Consider the following 20,101-nt stretch of genomic DNA (forward strand, 5'->3'; position numbering starts at 1 on the left):
TGATAGCTTCCATTTAAACTTCATTCTTAGTGGAGAAATCTGAGATATAAACATCTTTTGGAATGAGAAGTCCTAGATACTTATTCCCGTCTGTCTAAAGCAAAGATTTATTTAACTGCATGGCAATATTCCACTAAGTTTGTTTGAAACTCTTCAGGCCAAGTTATAATTCATTTTGATACATCTGCCTCTACACATAAAGATATGCCAATTCTAACATTTGTGATTGCTTGCAGTATAACAGATACCAGTATATAACAGATATCAGTATAACGGTATAACAGAAGACACCAAATTAGAGTCCTTAAACCCTGTGACACTCTTTACCTACAAACAACACACCAAGAAACCAATATAATGTGAAAGATGGATATGCTTATTCACACTGGCAAAGCGCACCAGAGAAACTGAAACAGTATGTAGAAAAAAAGTAATAAGTATGCAAACTCTGCCTCATTATGAGTTTAATAAGAACAGAAGATCAACTTCCTCATCCATACTGTCAGTACTGAAAACAGTGACTTGTATCTCTGATATTCTAGGCTTCCCACATCTCCCAGCTTTCAGCTCTTTTTGTCCACTCTGCTGATTTCAGATGTTTAGTTATTCTATAGGAGCAATCCTGTCAGTAAGAAAAAGAGCTATGGACAGATAGAGAGAAAAAGGGACCAGAATGGAAAAGCAAAATCACAGGAGGACTGAGAAAACCATTGCAAATATTCAAATTCATCCATGGTAAAATCAGATTACCTGAAAGGGGCAGATTCTTCATAATTAACAAAATATTAACTTACCATCAAATAATAACTTATTTTCCTAAGGCTTAAAGAAAGCAAAGTACAGGGAGCTGCTAAGATAGATAGTTTACTTGCTTAAAATGTCAGCTACCTTTGAAAACATTATGTTGTAACACAAAATAACAGGTTCTGCAGCAGGTGGATTTCTCAATTTGAAATGCATTAAAAAATTAATGTTAAAATATTTTTAATTTAACATAAAATAATGTAATAACCCGGTTGACTTCTCAGTTTTTAAGTGGAAATAATTCCTGTTTGAACATGCAAATCCATTTTACAGCCAAGGGTAGTAACTACACCCTGTGTGGTTGATTTCAGCTGCACATTTTCCATTAATGTTAATGTGAGTTTCACAGCTATATCGCTGCACATGGGCAGAGAATATACCCTCAAGTTGTTAAATGGCAATGAAAGAAGGGAATGAATATGTGGTGATTCCCCTGAAGAGGAAAAATGCCAGGGAAAGAAATGTCAGAAAGAATAATATAATACATATAATACACAAAATGCATTCAGAGAAAGAAGGATAGCTGGGGGCGGGGAGCAATTTCTGATCTCTTTCCAAAATCAGTTGTGTTCTGTGCTCCCTGCAACAAGACTTAACAGCCTCTTATAAAAGCTCGATCATGAAATCCAGAAGAAAAAAGCATCTTCTTCTCAGTTAAAAACTGTCTCAGATAGACCTACTGCTCTTCAGATCTAGATTTAAAGCTTTACCAAAGCTCTACCTTTATCCTTTCCTTTCCTATTTATCTACATGCTTTGGATTAAACAGAGGCAGTTGAGGTTATATGTGAGGAAGAAGTACTTAACTGTGAGGGTGGTGAAGCACTGGATAAGGCTGCCCAAACAAGTGGTAAATGCTCCATCCCTGGCAGTGTTCAAGGCCCGGCTGGAGAGAGCTTTGGGCAACATGGTCTAGGGTGAAGTGTCCCTGTCCATGGCAGGTGGGTTGAAACTAGATGATCTTAAGGTCCTTTCCAACACTAACCATTTAATGATTCCATGATTACATGTAAAGTCATAAAGAATTAGAAGAATATTTTCATTAGCGCTGTGCCTCTGTGGCTCCTTGTTGGTGACAGTTCAACAGTTTGTCTGGCAGAGCTGATCAAGTTTGAAAACTATTCAGCAAAAAATGGTCCTTCTTCTTACTGTGATTACTATGAGGTTCCAGTCAAGTTCCAATGACAACCATCAAAACACTGCAGTTTTATCTTACTACGCTTAGGTCTAGGATTAGGACATCAAATCCTGACCTGTGTTTCCACAGTACATATCATTTCTCCAATTTGCTTACTCCTAAGCATCCATTTACCCGATTTTGTAAACTATGATAAATTAAATTACTCTGTATTATTAGTTCACTTATGCTCAGCAAAAAACTACAGTGAAAACTGGTTTCCACAACTTCTAATTACAAAACATTAGCTACCTGAGTCTTCTCCAGCTGAGCAGATTAGCATAGATCTTCTCTGCTGACAGCTTTGACCTTCGCTCCAGCAAACACTTGTCAAAATGCCAAAAGTAATTACCTGGCTGTTTAGGAAAGAGCAATGGGGTGTAGCTACCCACCTTTTCTTGTTACTGATCTAAAATGTCTATAAAACTTAGGAAAGAGGCACCCTCTGGATTTTGGCATACACATTTTTTCTCATCTGTCTTTTTTTTCACAGACTATCAAATATTAGCTATACGATCTCTTGCCAGCCGATCCCATCACAATTCTGGGGGACAGGCTAAATAATCCCCTAGATGGATCTTTCAAACAAAATGATTTTATGATTGCTGTCATCCTGATTTTGTTGCAGTAATGCAACGAGGGAAAAAATACAAAAAAAAAAACAAACCAGCAGACAAATGATCATAATTGTACTGTAGAAGACCATACTGTCTTTCCTCTGAATTATCTTAAAAAATCATTATGCTATAGCTTTTTTCTTTTTCTTTTCACAAAATGCCCTTTTTTTTTCTCTATATTTCAGATTTACACTTAAGAAAACAGAGGCACAGTGAAGTTACAGGTACTTCTTGAAAATATATGGCTAGATTAAATCTAGCATGTATTTTTACTTTAGCTAAAGCCATACAATTCTCTTAATTCATAATGTTCAAATTTATAGAAAATATTTTCTAAAGAGAATGAAGGGATTTAACATGTTTTCCAGAAGACTACCTAATACTAGAAAGATTAAGTATTTGCAGATTATTACAATGGTCACTAATCTCTAAATCCTGCATACAGTTTTTGTCAGACAATGGAAAACATCCTCTCGAAATTAAGAACAAGGTCAAAAACCTATTAATATGATGCCATCTTATCTTACATGTCAAAATGGATATCTGGAGTTCAAGAAATTTCAAGGGGAAAAAAAAACCTTCTTTGACCATAGATAGTCCAGAAACAAACAATTCATGAAAATCTAATCACTTGCCTGCAGTAACAACATTCTCTAACATTGTGCAGGCTATCAGGTAGCAGTGGCAGCTCCTGAAGTAGCCTTCAATCCAGAAGAGAAAGATCTCTCAAAATGAAGGCAATGTTGAAATACAGAACTGAATACTGCTGACAAGTGTGCCCTTGTGAGTACTGCTAACAAACTTCTCTCATCTTCAAAAAATCTCTCAAATCTCTCAAATAATTCCTTGTCCCACTGTCAAGAGCTCATTATTTCCCCTCTCAGACATATCCCTCCACAAGCCATTAGCAACAGAAGGTCATGCAAAGTGATTATTTTCAAGATGGATGATACATGAATCCTCCAGACCTCCTAACTAAGCCTTTTCCAGCCAGAAACCTTCCACCTGCCCTTTCATCCCAAATCACGTTTGCACCTCCTTCCCAAGATGTCATCCCATATACTGTGTTCTACCAAGAGAATAGATTGATATCGGGTTCGGGTCAGCTGCCCCTGTACACCGTTACCAAAACTCTATGCTTCTGGAGAAGTGCCTTTTCATGTTATTACTTTTCTCCAGCAAAAACAGATGACAGCCTGATTCTAAGATGATTCTGTGTGTAATTGATTTTGTGGGTTGTTTTGTATTGTTTTTTTTTTCCTTGTGCTTTAAATAACTATTTTTCATAGAGCTCTCAAGTAGCACTCCTTTCTCTCATATTTTTTTTTTATTTGGCTGATATGAAAGCTATCACTTAAAATCATAAGACTGCTGATCATCCAATTTCATATATTAAAAACAGAATATTTAGTTGCATCAGATAAAGAACATTCTCCTGTTGATAGCATGCAAAATTTAATATTATCCCCTTTTCCATATGGTGCCTAGTGTTTATTTACAAGCATAGATTAAAATTGCTAGTTTTATCTTCTTGTTCCACATTTTCAAAAGTCAAAATCAATCTGTCTAATGGGTGAGAAAAATGTTCTTTCTGGGTAAAGGTTAGTTACAATGCTATTTGACCTATTTTTCTTAAGTTTCTTTAATTTCTTTAGTAATGCTTACTTAAAAGTTATATATCTACCAAAATATGCTACATTTGCCTACCTATTCTTTCCATAAAAGCTGCCTCTTATGAGCCTGCCTTAAGAGATTTCTTCTAACCGAAGCATTCCTAAATAATTTGTTTTAATCCGTTTAGGATATGCTGTAAACAGAGTGTACTTAAGTGTACTGCACAAAATATACACAACTTTATTACAGGACTATAACATATAAGATCTCTAGAATTTTAAGCATTATTGTTGCATATGCCATATTGCATGCATATTTTCATTTTCCTAGAAAATGTGCTCCTTATCATAAAAATGCTAAATAGAAGCAATTTTGCTAAATAGTACGATGAAATACAACATTAAGCAGGTTGTCTTGGATCTGGGAATTTCTGTTTGCTTTGCTTTAAATTGGAATGAAATTCAGTATAAGAACTTTTTGATACCATGTTCATAGTGGTACCCTACAGTACTGCTACTATGCAAAAAAATATCTTTCTGTTTCACACATTTGCAGTGCCATGGACATCAGTGGAGACATTTGCTGATTTACATCAGTTGAAGACAGTCCTTTCCAAACGTACAGGTCACTTTGAAGCATCTATGTAAGCAAATACATAGGAAGAAGTTCTTTACTGTGAGGGTGGTGAGGTCCTGGCGCAGGTTGCCCAGAGAAACTGTGGCTGCCCCATCCCTAGTAGTGTTGAAGGCCAGATTGGATGGAGCTTGGAGCAATCTGGTCTAGTGGGAGGTGTCTCTGTCCATGACAGGGTGGGTGGAACTGGATGATCTTTAAGGTCCCTTCCACTCCTAACCATTCTGTGATCATCTGATTTCTTGGACTTGAGAAAAAAACCCTTTGCACTTTAACTACATGGCAGTTTCATCTTGCATTACCAGCTGTAGGTGTGGCAAGCTGATGGCAGGAATTCATTTGGTTTTTTTTAATAATAATATTACACATGCTAATATTTATTAAACTCGAAATCTCTGTAAATTTTCTCAATCTTAAATTAATTTTGAATTCTTAAAGAGCTTTGAATATGTTACCGGACAGTGTGAATGAAGGAGGCTTAAGTAGAATAAATTTTGATTTGCACCAGAATACTTTAAGAGATCTAGCAACAGAAAAAAATAGTTTTGAATACGTTAAGGAGCAGAGGCTACAGGAAGACCCTGAAAGCTTTCCACTGTATTAAAGTCTACAATCCTGACATCAATCAATCTCCCTGGATTTATCTGCAGTATCGATATATGGCAGTCCTATCATCAACTATATCTACACAGTTCCGTGGATATTAGTGATGGCTTTCTCTCAACTACCCTTCACCACTGTTGGTAAGTGACAATACAACAATCTAAGAGTTCATACCATCTATTTCTTTTTCTTTTAATGTAGAGGTAATGTAGATAATTAGTTGAAAATAAATGTCTAACATTTAGACAGCTGCAACCAGGTTAGACAAATTCTACCCTCACTATTATTATGCATTTATATTACCAGAGGAGTTTTAAAAAAGTAAATTTTAAAATCACTATTAACCTTGAAGCCAGGACTTATTTTCATCTGTTGTCATAGGTCTGCCTATAGATTTCAGGAAAAGCAACTAACAGAAACACATGAGTAGCTGCAAATCAACCTAAGCTTCAATTCTGGTCTTTCCACTGAAACTCAGCTGGAACTGTCTGGTTCAGGTATCAGCTACTGTATGCTAAAATATTAATATATATGCTACACCAATGGTGTGTCCCTCTTTTAGTTTAATACCAATCTGATGGTTTTCTATGAATGGGTGTTTATAAAAAGCATCAGAATGTAATGACATGAACCACCACTGTTTTAATTAATTGACGACTTAATCTAATTGGGTACTTGAAGCTATCTAAGTCTTATTTTTCTCCCCAATTCTATAAAACTGCTAACTAGCTTTAGAGTTTCCAATAGATAAGAAGGTTGATTTAGGGGTTTATGCTGCAATGTATTACATCACTTTATAAGGTGAGCAGAAGGAAGTCCTGAAGTTTTCCATTTCAACAGAAAGTGGTTTTAAAGCAAAAATATTTCTTTCTAAAATCCACCCTTACTAATTACAACAATGCATATCATAATTAGGCGGAAGTAATTGGAGAAAAGTCAGAACCAAAGATAACTTGCTATTCTTCAGGACTGAGGCATATTTGCCAACTGGTGGCACCCATCAGAATTACTAAAACTCACCCCATTTTCAAGGTGGGAAGGAAATGCTATCTCAAAGCTTCATTAATCTTTGTATCAGACATTTTGTAGTGCAGGAGACAGTTCAGATTCTGAATAATCCTTAAAACTATAATGATATCCTTTATTTACCAGTGGAAGCATTTGAGGAAAATGCTTCAGACAGATTTGATGGTACAACAGGTGAAAGGGAATTAATCCACCACAGAGGGGCCAAGAGGTGGAAAAGGACAATTATAGCTAAGTAGACTCGAGCCGAGGAAATCAGGATTCACACCAAAAGACTTAAGAGAGCTAGCAACAGAAAAACTGTCAAACTTTCACTTTTCACATTATAGACCAAAGAACTGTAATCTTCCTTAAATCAGGGCAAGGGTGAGTGGAATCAGATGGACATCACAGCCTCCTGGCTACGTTGTTCAAGGTTTCTGACACAGATGCTGTCAGTTCACTTCAAAGATGAACTTCAAATTATTCATGGACACACACTTTGTTACCATCTCAGACAGCACGACATCGAATTGCATGATCTACAAAAATCTAGATAGAGGGAAGGAATTCAGACATAGACTTTCATCTTTTGCTATTCACTTCATCACAGCTGAATTATGAACCTGACAATGACAGGCCAATGAATAAGTTTCAAAGCAACCATTATTGCTCATGGTTGTGGGGTAGAAAAAGGAAACCAAGACAGTATGTCAGCATGGACGTGTTTGTGACTGAATCAACAGAGCTCATCTTTCTGAGACTTCTCACAAGACATGCAAAACTTATGCCAAAAAATCAACATGGTTGTAACTATTTAGAATGAACCAGAACTTCTTAGAGAAGACAACTTTTTATCCAGAAATTGAAGTTTCCTGCTTTTAATGATACAGATTAGTATCTCCTGCACTGACAGTCACCACAAAAAAGATGGCTGTTGCCATCACCAAACAACACAACAAACAATGCCAGGTTTCATTATATCAGCAACAGAAGCAGTAAAAATAATAATAAATTCCTAGATTACACTTACTTAAGTGAAATAAATTAGGCAAAGAACTTCTAACAGTTAATCAGTAATGGTCTAAAAAGCATCAAAGGCCAGACAAGTGTTTAATCACAAGCCGAAATAATCAGAGAGAGAAAATCACAGTATTCTGAACTCACTGCATAAAATTACATTTCTTGGGTTTTCTTCAAATTCCTCTGAGACCATGACGTTTTAAAGACATAAGTCAACAATATCTATTTGAAATATGCTTTCAACTAAATACATGGATAACTAAACAAAACTTTGCAAAATCTTACTTTTGCTATTGATGATTTATTCCTCTGTTCCGTTGTTCCTTCTCTCAATCTCCCTTTGCTATGTTTATACATTCTTTACATATACACATTACATGTAACTGTATTATATGAAGATCTGAAGTTATATTATATGAAAATAAAGCCAATAACAGTTCTTTCTCTTTTGTCCCTTGAGAATCTCCTATAAAACTTTTCTTGATAATAATGGATAATAACATAGAATTATCATGTTTCTGTCAACAGCACTGGTATGGTCAATACTCACTGGCTAGAGAGCAGAGAGAGCCTCTGCAGTGTTTCTAGAAATGAACAGTCAATTTAAGCTGCTTACCAGATCCTCATCGTCTCTCTAATGTTCAGTAAATTATCTTCCCTCTGTGTCTTGTTTTGTCAAATTTCAGACCATGAAATTAAGAGATGTGCAAGCTTAACAAAATATTCCATAAATGTACTATTATATGCAGCAAACTGGAAAGATAACCCACTTTGACCAATAAAAAGAGAACTGTATTTCATGACTAGAATGAACGAGAGAACAGATATAAGTCATTTGCATTCAAGCATTATAGTTTTAACTAATCAGTTGTACTTGCATAGTTAGTATGTTAAAATATATTTATAATGGATCTTTTTAGCACTTACTCTATAAGGAAATCAAAATTGTTCCTGTCAGACTCTCAGACACTCAGCCCTTTGTAGAGGGCCCAGATTGGATGCATGATGAAACTGTGATTTTGCCAAATGTGCTTAAAAAATGGGAGAAGTAAACAATTTCTGCAGTGACTGTGTAAGGCAGATTCCTCACCAGTATTTCCAAATTGACAAAGAACCTGGAATAATTTTTTTAATGCAAGTGGGTTGTTTCACTGTCTGACATGGCTTTTCATTTTAAATTTGTTGGTCATCAGAAAATTCTGTATTTCAATCCTGCTAACTAGCCAAGGTCATTAAGGATTTGTAAGGTGTGATGGAAACTAAGAGACTCTGGAATTAGACTACTGTTTTAGATACTTGAACCTACATATTTAGAAGAGTAAGTTTTGATGCCTATAACTACAGCTCAGACCTACCAAGCAAAAGAAATATACTGGAGGCAAAATAAGGTATAAATACCTTCTTCACCAACTGAATTCAAGGTCACTAATATGAGCATCCATTTAATCATCCTAATTAAAACTATGATATCTTGGTCTACTTCAAACCATTAAGACACCATCAACTTAAACCAATAGACAGGGTAAGTTAACTCTAAGGGTTTTGAAGTACCCTTTTCATCTCAGAAAGAACTGTCTAATTCTAAAGATCATGTTTTGACTGTTTAGAGCTGCCAATTTGAACAAAAATATTCAGTCTCAATGTCAAAAAAGTTAGATTGCAATATTTTTTGCCTTGGATATTTTGCCACAGCTGGGACATAACCAAAATTTGCAGGTGTCAAATTTCAAAATCTGTAAGTTTACACCCAAAATGTTGCATTTTAATAAATTACCAAAAAAAGTAAGCAAGACTCTAACTAGTTAAAGAATGCAGCTACACGCGATCAAATGCTGAGTGTCTATGCACATAACTTCTCTTCTACATCTCTTTTTGTACAATAGATACATACAATTGTTACAGCCATTTGATGCTAAAATTATATGCTTGGAAAATTCAGAAGATTCTTCTTTTCGAATTACTGCTACTATATATGTCACTCCATAAATGGTGGGATTCTGGAGTACCTATAAAACAAACTCACTCCTCATTACTATACTGACTATATTGCAATTTTATATTGAGTTATCTTACTGATAATTGTTTTCTGCTAGATTTTGCATAACCTTTAAACTGAAGAAAAAAAAATACACATTCATTTATCTAAATGACGTCACGTGCCAAGTATAACTATTTCTAGAGCAGGTCATCTATGTCTAGAGAAAGTTTATTTCTTCAAAATGCTGAGATGAAATTGCACTGCGTCTTTGAACCTGTCTTATTAAACAGAAATAGGCCACAGGACAGCTACTTGATGCAAGATTCTATTTTATGAGTGTCAAAGTAACCAACTCTAGCAAAATGCTGGCTGTCCTGCTCTGTAGCCAAAGAGCAAATAAAGGTATTGTTAATGTGAGAAAGCAAGCTATTCACAATTTTAAATTACTCTGTTGTCAGCTTTCCCCTATAATTATGTAGTCCTAGAAAATGAAAAAAAAAAAAAATCAAAACATTTACACAGAATTGGAACTGTGGGTTATGGGGAATAAATTTTTACCAACAAGAACATGGCTGAAGGATTTTAGAGTGCTCTATCTCTACTCAAGCCAGCTCTCATGGACACCAAGAAGAACAGATCTCAAACACCAAGAAAATATAGAAACAATTTTTATTACCATACTTCCATATCTCTCTTTCTTAATAGATATTCTAAGTTAGTCACCTGTTTGCCCAGTTGCTAAAGAGTCCCATGCCTTCTCCAACCTCTACATTTGTCAAGCTCCACAGGAAAGGATAGAAAACTTTTAATATAGCTCCCTATATTAAAGCTAAATAACACAAGAAAAACAGACAGTTTATCCATTTTGCTTACAAAACCTATAGACTACATTAATAATAAGATTAAACTGCTGCAGAAAAAAACTGTTCCTGTGGATACTGGTGAGACATGCATGTATTTAACATCTGCAAAAATAGACTCCCTTTTGCAAATTGGATAATTTACATTCCCATAATTATTACGGCATCTTATTATCTCAGTTTATAAATCGTTTTTGTTTCTCAGGATGTGATGGATAGTGAAATTCTTCTGCCAGTTTGGTCTATTCATTTTCTGTAAACAAGTTCTGCTTTCAGAGTTCTTGGATGGATGTTAAGGCACCTAATAGCAGTACAGCATGGAGTTATGCGCTTATCTGTGCCTGTCCTGGAGGTATGTACTTATTTATTCTGCTTTGGTTTTCTTTGGTAAGTCAAGTTTTTGGAATACTTTCGGTCAAGACACTGTTTACTTTCAAAATTTCTGATTACAATTAAAGCCTGAAAAAAAGTCTTATCTAAGTATATATTGCTGTTGACCTTTTAGCTGAATTTATGTTTGGCTTTAGAGATCACCAAGTAAGAATTTTGCTCAAAATAAATGAACTGATTAGCTAGTACATTGACAAGCTTCTTCAGCCTTAATTATGGGTTAGAAAAGAAAAATTACATACTTTTTGAATTTAAAATGTTTGACAGCTAGATAGAATTGTGAGGGGTTGTTTTTGTAAACGGCAAACACGAAGTTTAGTTAGAACAATATTATGGCCATGGCTCTGAGAGGAGCTGATGCAAGACTCCTATAAACGTCTTTCTGCAGTCATCAAAGCCTGAATATTTTAATGTGCTAAACAACTGTCCCACACAACATCCTTGTCTCTAAATTGGAGAGACATCAATTTGATGAATGGACCACTCAGTGGATAAAGAACTGGCTGGATGGCCTCACATAAAGAGTTGTGATCAATGGCTCAATGTCCAGCTGGAGACCAGTAACGAGTGGCGTCCCTCAGGGGTCAGTGTTGGGACCGGTCTTGTTTAACATCTTCATCGCTGACATGGACGGTGGGATTGAGTGCGCCCTCAGCAAGTTTGCCGATGACACTAAGCTGTGTGGTTCGGTTGATACCTGGAGGGAAGGAATGCCATCCAGAGGGACCTTGACACCAACCTCATGAAGTTTAACCATGACAAGTGCAAGGTCCTACACCTGGGTTGGAGCAATCCCAGGCACAGCTACAGGTTGGGCAGAGAAGAGATTCAGAGCAGCCCTGTGAAGAAGGACTTGGGGGTGGTGGTTGATGAGAAAATGAACATGGGCCAGCAGTGTGCGCTTGCAGCCCAGAAAGCCAACCATATCCTGGGCTGCATCAAAAGGAGCGTGACCAGCAGGTCGAAGGAGGTGATCCTGCCCATCTACTCTGCTCTCGTGAGACCTCACCTGGAGTATTGTGTGCAGTTCTGGTGTCCTCAACATAAAAAGGACATGGAACTGTTGGAACAAGTCCAGAGAAGGGCCACGAGGATGATCAGGGAACTGGAGCACCTCCTGTATGAAGACAGGCTGAGAAAGCTGGGGCTGTTCAGCCTGGAGAACAGAAGGCTGCGTGGAGACCTCATAGCAGCCTTCCAGTATCTGAAGGGGGGCTATAGGGATGCTGGAGAGGGACTCTTCATTAGGGACTGTAGTGATAGGACAAGGGGTAACGGGTTAAAACTTAAACAGGGGAAGTTTAGATAGGACATAAGGAGGAAATTCTTTCCTGTTAGGGTGGTGAGGCACTGGAATGGGTTGCCCAGAGAGGTTGTGAATGCTCCATCTCTGTCAATGCTCAAGACCAGGTTGGATGAGGCCTTGCTTTATATGATTTAGCGTAAGGTGTCCCTGCCCACGGCAGAGGGGTTGGAACTAGATGATCTTAAGGTCCTTTCCAACCCTAATTATTCTATGCTTCTATGAAATGCCTGGGATATGAATATATAGAGTAGCTAAAATTACAATATAAAGGATTAATTTAAATTGGCGAATCTGTAGAACTTACTCTGGAGTGACAAAGGTTTTGTCTCCAGAATATCCCTACATCAGCAATATTTAGATTAAGGAAGTTAAAAACAACTACTTTGATAACAGTGGTAAGAAAAAACTAATGTTACGTCTTGAGTTTTGCTGAAATTAGTCTCAACATTTCTACATTTAAGAGTAGCTTGCTAGGAACAGGCCAAGACACATCAGGAACCTCCTGAATTTGACAAGTTTCCTATGGACCTGCTAAATTTCAGTGCATGTCTGTTCCATGAACTTGTCAATATGCAAATTTTTGAACACATGTAAGCTTCATTAACTACAGCAGGCAAAACTACAAACTGCATTCTGATTCATTTTGAACCTGCCTTCTACCAGTTTCATCTGTTCTTGCACTGCAAAACTGCACGATCCTGTCCACATTCACTGTGCCACACTGGACTTGATAGACCTTTCTCATACCATGTGCATCTTTTTCCAAAATACAGTTTTCTGCCTCATTTCACCATTTGTTCTATGTAAAATATGTCATGCTGACAGTCTTCTGCCTTTCTCTGTATCTTTCCATTTCAACCAGAGCTTCCAAACCCTCTGAAGTATGAGAATCAGCACTGTATTTAAATACATGCAAGAAAAAACTGTTGTTCAGTTTTCTATTTCATGCTTAAAAACACTTTCCTTGGTCAACTGATGATGAAGACTGAACTGTTATTTTCATTAAATTACCTGTTACTATACTATGTTCTTACTCCAGAGCATTAATGGTCTATTTAAACCTATAACTTCATATGAAAAGCTATTTTTTTTTCCTCCATATGCATTTTACACTAGTTTACAATGAATTTCATCTGTGATTTTGAGTTCAGTCACTCAGTCTGGTAAGGCTTTTATATAATTCTAAGATCAACTTTCACCTTTAAGACTGCCAATAGTTTAATATTATTAGAAGGATTTCTCATCATACTGCTTATTGTCTTTCCCAACTCATTTATAAGTATGTTGAATGGCACAGCACCAGCAGAGGTCCTTCAACCTTTCTGCTATCTCTAGCCTGAGAAAACAAATAATTTATTCCTAATCTCTGTTTCTTGCCTCTTAACCAGTTGCTGATCCACCATGTTCATGTTCCATATTCCACATTCTAAGAAACAATTAGTTTCCTTAGAAACTTCTTGGGATAAACCTTGTTAAAAGTCTTCGGCAATCCAGGCAAGCTTTACCAGTTGCATCATATTTGTTGATCCCTTCAGAGAGATTCAACAGGTTTACAAGGCAGATCATTGCTATAAAAAAGACACACTGATTTTTTGCCAGTATATCATACACATTCAGGTTCCCATCATTAAATAATTATTGCTATTATTTCCTAGTTTTGACAATACACATCTATGGCTTTTTGGCATATTAAACCCTTTTAAGAAAAAATGTATCACATTTGCTACTCTCTAATCACCAGTTAACACCACCTTTCTTCTACAGGTCTTGCACAGGAAAGTTCTGGCATGGGAGCTAATGAAGTTCTTTCTATACTAAATTGATCCACTGTGAAGCAAAAGGAAAACTTAATGGACAATCCTGGGCTCCCAGTGTGGATTTAAATTAACTTTTTTTGTTTCTCTTTTCAAGCAATTTTACAATTTGTTTGTTCATAATTTTTAAAACATTAAAAAACATTTAAAATTGAGCAATTTGAAGGGAAATCAGTTAGCAGTTTAGTTACTTTGCATGAATTATTTCTTGCAGTGAAAACTTCATAATGAAGCTAGTAGACAAGTTGACAAGAAGCCAGCCAGAGTCAGAACAGTGGTAGTTATCTCCAGAAACACATTTACTCCCAAGATTAAATTGCATTGAAATTACCTAAACAGCACACAAAGATATATTTCTACCATCTTTTGATCCAGAAATCCAGGCTAAGATGTAGTAACATTTTTGTTCCCTGAAAAAAAGTATTGGAAAAAGCACAGGCATTATATCCTCATTTACAAATAACCGATCTGGTGTTCATGACAACACAGAGTTTTTCACCATGTTGGGCCTTGATTGCAAGTCAGTTTTAATTGACTCAGAGATGTTACACTTCAATTTCCCATATGTGCCACTCACCTCTTGACCGTCCCCCTTCTTAAATGTCAATCTTCTGGGAGAATGAGATGTCTGTAGTGGTACTGCTCATGAAAACGCACACGTGGGAGGTTACAGTTTGGGAACGGAGGACAAGGACTTACCTGCTGCTTTGGCAACATCTGCGGTTGAAATGTTTTCGAGGTTTGAGTGCACTCTGAAGGTCACAGCTGGTCCCAGCACACTGGAAGAGATTATTAAAAAATGTAAGATTCATAATCAAGAGACATGGCAGAATATTCCTTATTAAGGAATAGGTTTTTAAAGAGAACCCATTAGGATACCATTTAGCCTTCATCCTTTTGCTTATTAGCTGCATTTGCATACATTTTTATACCTCTTGTAGTTTCTTATGTTTATCTTGTGCCTGTGTGAAAGTATTTCAACAATATGAACACAACTTCAAAACAGAACACTCCTGTAAATAATATTCTTGCTAGGAAGGTAGCAAAACGGAGGCACTTGAATTATTATTCACTCAAGTACAGCCTAGATCATCACTGGAATTCAGCATCCAAAGAAGATTACATGTCATTTGAAATTTAATATGCCTAACATCAATAAAAGCTTAGTCCTGTTGTCACAACTGTAAGTCAGAGGGACTGTAAAGAAACTTAGAATATTTATCTTGACCATGTTTTGCAAGAATATGTGTGGGGAAAAGATTCTGGGCATTTCTGATCCTATGGCTGGTTTTGAACAAAAAGATACCACGAAGTATTTATCTTTTAACAACAGGGGTAGTCACCTCTTCGAATAATTTATGAGGGAAAATTATGACTCTGTCGCAACCTTTTTGGGTGTAGCTTGATAGTTCTTTATGGCATTAAAATCTGTAAGGCATTTATAAATTTACTGATTAGCCAGATGAAGAATGGTAGAGCAAATTACTCAGGGTTTCACAAAAATTTTCATGGTGCATTTTTTAAAGAAAAATAATTCCATATACATAATGTTGCATTAATTTTCTACCCATCCTAATAATATCCAACTTAGATGCACATCTGATGAAAGGAATGAAGAAATATCAGTTCTGATATACTTAAAACTACACTAAAGTACATATATATGATAAACATAAGAAAAATACACACATACATAAATATAGTAAATGTATTTTTGAAGAAAATTTCCAGGAGACTATCGAAACTGTAATATACAGAGGAGAAGAGCACAAGGGCTCAACAAAGACACAAATTGGTACTATCATAAAAATTTAATTACATATTATGTATTATGTGAGTTCCTAAGTTTTTATTATTTACATAATCTGTAAAATGAATTAAATTCATACTATGAATAATAACACTGCTTAAAAGGTGAAGAACATTGGCTGGAGCCATACTTGCAATGTGTTTTGACCTCCTGTAGCTGTGTCTTATGAGAGAATGAAGTCTGGAAAACTTCTGCATAAAAGAAAGAACTTGAAAAATATTTCTGTTATAGGGCTTGAAATGAAGTATTAAATTATTCCTTTACTAACATGTTAATATTTTGCATTCATACAATGGAGAGCAGTTAATGAAGTGTGCTTAATAGTATCGCATATATCTTAGACAGAAATACCCTTAAACTTTTTCCATTTCAGGAAGAAAAAAAACTATTATTAACTATAAGACTTTGCTTTGAGGTCAGAAAGGGAATCAGAGTAAGACTAAGAAGCATCCTTTAACCTTTTACCAGCAAAACATGTACTGTGCACATTTTATTCTGGAGTTACTAGGAACTGTCATTAATCAATCATTTTCTCTCTAAATACTCTTGGGGTGGGGAGAGAAAGAGAAAACAGAGAGATTTTATTGCTAAAGGACACTCCAGATGCCAAGTCATTAATGTACAGAAAATGTATTTTAATAATATCAGGCAATTATAAAGCATTTATCAGCATAATTTAAATAATATTTTAGGTTATAATAGTCAACAATTGCAAAGTATATTTTATTTGAGATAACTGCTTTACAAGAATTTAGGCCATTCCCCGATTCTGTCACTTAACACTGAGATAATCAGCTGTAAAAGGCATCTGGGAGTTCCACTATACTATTCTCCGCCTGCTCAGACATTTACAGTATAATTAGCAGTCTGCTTTAAATAAAAGCAAACACCAGCCTAGTATATCGCTGTCCCATGACAAAGATAGGGTGAAAAAAAGAAAAACTTTAGATATTTTCCCCCAAAAATCTACACTGCACAGTCCTTTATAGCTGAGAACATGGAACCAAAACAAACTTTCAAGCACAGGGTAGTTACACTCCAGCCAGCAAAGACGTAAAAAGTTTCCTTCCCTTCCTCCTTTGCCTGAGTTTTTTGCTTCTGCCTCTGGCCCAGAGCTCACTATCCCCTCAGCTGACCTCCTGCCTTGCTCACTACAGCTATGCACTTCACAGCATAATTAAAATCATAAAGATTAAAACTAGATCATTTCAGTGACCCAGCTCAGGCAGTGACAGGCAGGGATTTCAGAGTGAAGCCTAGCAGAGATCATTACACTATTCTCTGTTGACTCCACCTGGATAACCCAGGAACACAACAGGATCCAAGTTGTGCCCATGTTCACATTGCCACAAGAACTGTTGATGAGGAAATTTAGGGAAATGAAGAGAAAAAAAATGGGTGGCAAAAAAATTCCTTATGCAAGAGGGATGATATTGGTTTAACACTGTTCTTGCGAAGGAAAGAGGAAATCACAGAATCATTTAAAATACTCGCTCCTATGCTGCTATGTGGGAAACTGTTTTTCACTGCTGTAGCAACTAAATGCTTGAAGGTAAGGAATCACCCAAGCACCACATAAGCACAGCTTCAGTAGGAATATTCAAAAAATACAGAAAATAAAACAGATCTTGTCACAACTTTTTGCATATTGGTATTATGCTGTTTATTTGAAAGTAAACCAAAAGACCTTGAGATTACTTGGTCAAAATTGCATTTCTGCTCAATGTTTTGGGAACTGACTGCTTCAGGAGCTCATAAAATGAGATTCTCTCATGGGGGGCTTCTGGCAAAAGCACTCGATAAATAAACATTTCAATAACAATAGATGCCCTTTGGGGAATTCCTCACGGTTCATTATGTGTTGGATGAGAACATTTAAACAAAACCAGTGATTATTTGACTGCAAAGTGTTTTTAAAAAGCTTTTAACAAGAGGGCAACCAGCCTGAGAAAAAGTTCTAAGATATATAAAATGCATCCTTGATACTTCCTAACCAGGAACTTTAAATTAGATAGATGAGACTGCTTTTCTTCTGCGGCTGTCAAAGCCTCTGAAGCCCAGCTAATATTAATGTCAATTGTCTTTACATAACTCTAAATATGGAAGCTCCCTAAAGTGCACACAACTGTTTATGACCTGATGACTTGCAGACAAACCATTCCCACACATCAGGAAGGGTGCCAGCAGTGAGCAGAGGAATCCCTCCTGGCAGGCAGGTTACATCATGCCAGCCCCTGCTAGCTTTGTAGGTGAAAGCAATAAGAAATATAAACCCCAGTGTCCAGGCTGAAAAGCAGCCTACATCCAAGACCTGCATATGCTGCAACTGAGATTAAAAATGTTAGGTAGTCACACTTTTAATCTAGAAAGACAATATTTTTTCTCTGATTTTTTGTCTATCCCCCCCCCCATCCCCCCCCCCCCCCCCAAGTTGTATGCTACTAGAGTTACACCTACGTAAACTGGTAGTTGACTCTTCTGACATAAGTGAACTTACACTCACCTAAATAAGAGAAGATTGTGAGTTTTAGAAGGCATCTGGACCATACTATCATAATCACACTTACCTTTTTTGTCTAATACTGTGTTATGAAGTTTTCTTGAATAAAGGTAAGCAGTTCTGGCTTCAAGGGTAATAAACAGTAACTTCTCCCCATGCAAAATGTAAGGTCTGCTGCAATGACCTGCTAAATTTGTTACTTGAAATTTACTGACTAATTACCCCCTCTGTTGGCTGTCACAACTTCTGGGGTTTTTTTGATTTTTTTTTAATTTCAATAATGTTGCCTTCAGCCATAATAGTTTAGGGGTTTTTAACAAAGACATTCAAAGCATATTGCAAATTGTCACCCTTATGTGCTGTTGTCTTACATTCTGTTTACTAGAGATGAAATAATTACAGTGTTTATTCCAAAATGACTTGAAGGTTGATTGCTGATTTAATAATATGCCCTCCCCTTGGGTTTATACTTCCCATCTGAAGGTGGGAGAGTATACAACACACACAGAAACAAACAATATTCTTTGTGCAAAATAGAAGTATTTTTTCATTAATTGTTTTACTAACAACATTCTTCTGATATTTTGCCTGTCAATGAGTGATCTGAATAAACAGAGCCTAAGCATGATCAATATGGCAAGGTCCATATCACTTTCAAGCCGTAGGTTATAATTATATTTATGAATGACAGGATCCAAATCTCCATAAATTACGTACTCAGCTTTGCATGCCTGTTCTTCGCCCCCACATGTGTATACTTTCATGTTATGCTATCACACAGAAGGTTTACTGTGAAATACAGGCACAGTCTATCATACCCCCTAGTGGAAAAGGATTTCAGAAGCAAGTGCCAACACGGCTATGTGTATTCTTGAAGACAGAGCGGATGCCAGATGGCAATGAATGAAGGTTCCACTGCTGTATTTTAAAATACCACTGTATTTAAAAGAAAAACACTAGCAGCGCACAGTATCTCAAGATTGGAGGAGGATGAGGAGATGAGGATTGAATATTTCCAACATTAAACATTCTCTTAATGACCCTATTTCATAAAACAGAGCTTGCCTTAATAAAGCTTAGTTTTGAAATTAGAGTCACTACTTGTCTATATGTTCATTTCAAAATCCTTTAATCTCTGGAGGTTAAGAAAAGCAATTAGTAACGCTCCAGAGGATTGTGCAAAGTAAATTTTATAGCAGCTAAGGTAATTGTCTCAGGAAATGTTTGGTGGGCTTGAACTAATGACTTGCAATGTGTACACATTTCTGTGCTTACTGTGTTTAGGAATTTGAAGCTTATGTCCATTGTTTATATTGCACTGAAGCCTCCTTTTCACCTTCTCAATTTTGGAAAAATTAAAATGCTCATACTGCTGTAAATGTGATATATACAGGCATATAAACATACTTAGGTCAAAACAAATTTATGGGGAAAAACACATAATTAAAAGAGGCACTTTTGTAATACAGTATGTTTATACAACAAATGATTTACAGAGCAAAGCAAAGGCAGAAAATTGCAGCTGGTCATTGTCATGCAATAAATAAATGGATTAAGAAATGTACACTGACTATTTTGTTCTTCTGCTACTCAGACCAGCTGTAAATTCATTGACCATTTGATTCAGGTTTTCATCAACATTCTTGACCACAAATATTGATGAAAATTTATTTTGTGAAGCTTTGCATCATACTCTATTTATATTACATAAGCAGGTCTCTGACTAAACGTCAGATTCAGGAAATGTGTGAAGGATGTGTTGTGCTGACCTACTACAAAGTAAGTTCTCTGAACTGTTGAGTAGAAAATATTGATCATTACCCAGACTTAATACTAAAAATTCACACATCTTTCACTCTTTAATATCTTTGCTGTTCAAAGATTTGCTTCATTTTGCACCTGAAGTGAACAAACATTGATGTACAGCTGTATGCATTCTCACATTTCTATTGACATGTATGTACTTAC

The 20,101-nt window shown here is 36.2% G+C and overlaps 1 protein-coding gene across 5 annotated transcripts in view; it reads right to left on the bottom strand.

Annotated features, from left to right (window-relative positions):
• The window catches only part of PTPRN2 (protein tyrosine phosphatase receptor type N2), a 657,474-nt gene that overhangs the window by 350,865 nt on the left and 286,508 nt on the right, over window positions 1-20,101 (bottom strand). For all 5 annotated transcript variants that reach the window (XM_062621502.1, XM_062621503.1, XM_062621499.1 and 2 more), the window contains one exon: window positions 14,523-14,602. In XM_062621502.1, coding sequence (XP_062477486.1) covers window positions 14,523-14,602 — 80 coding nt within the window. The remainder of the gene's footprint in view (window positions 1-14,522; window positions 14,603-20,101) is intronic.

This window comes from Pezoporus occidentalis, unplaced genomic scaffold (assembly GCF_034315485.1).
Source record: "Pezoporus occidentalis ecotype Australia unplaced genomic scaffold, CSIRO_AGI_Poc_V1 ctg23, whole genome shotgun sequence".
Classification (NCBI taxonomy): Eukaryota; Metazoa; Chordata; class Aves; order Psittaciformes; family Psittacidae; genus Pezoporus; species Pezoporus occidentalis.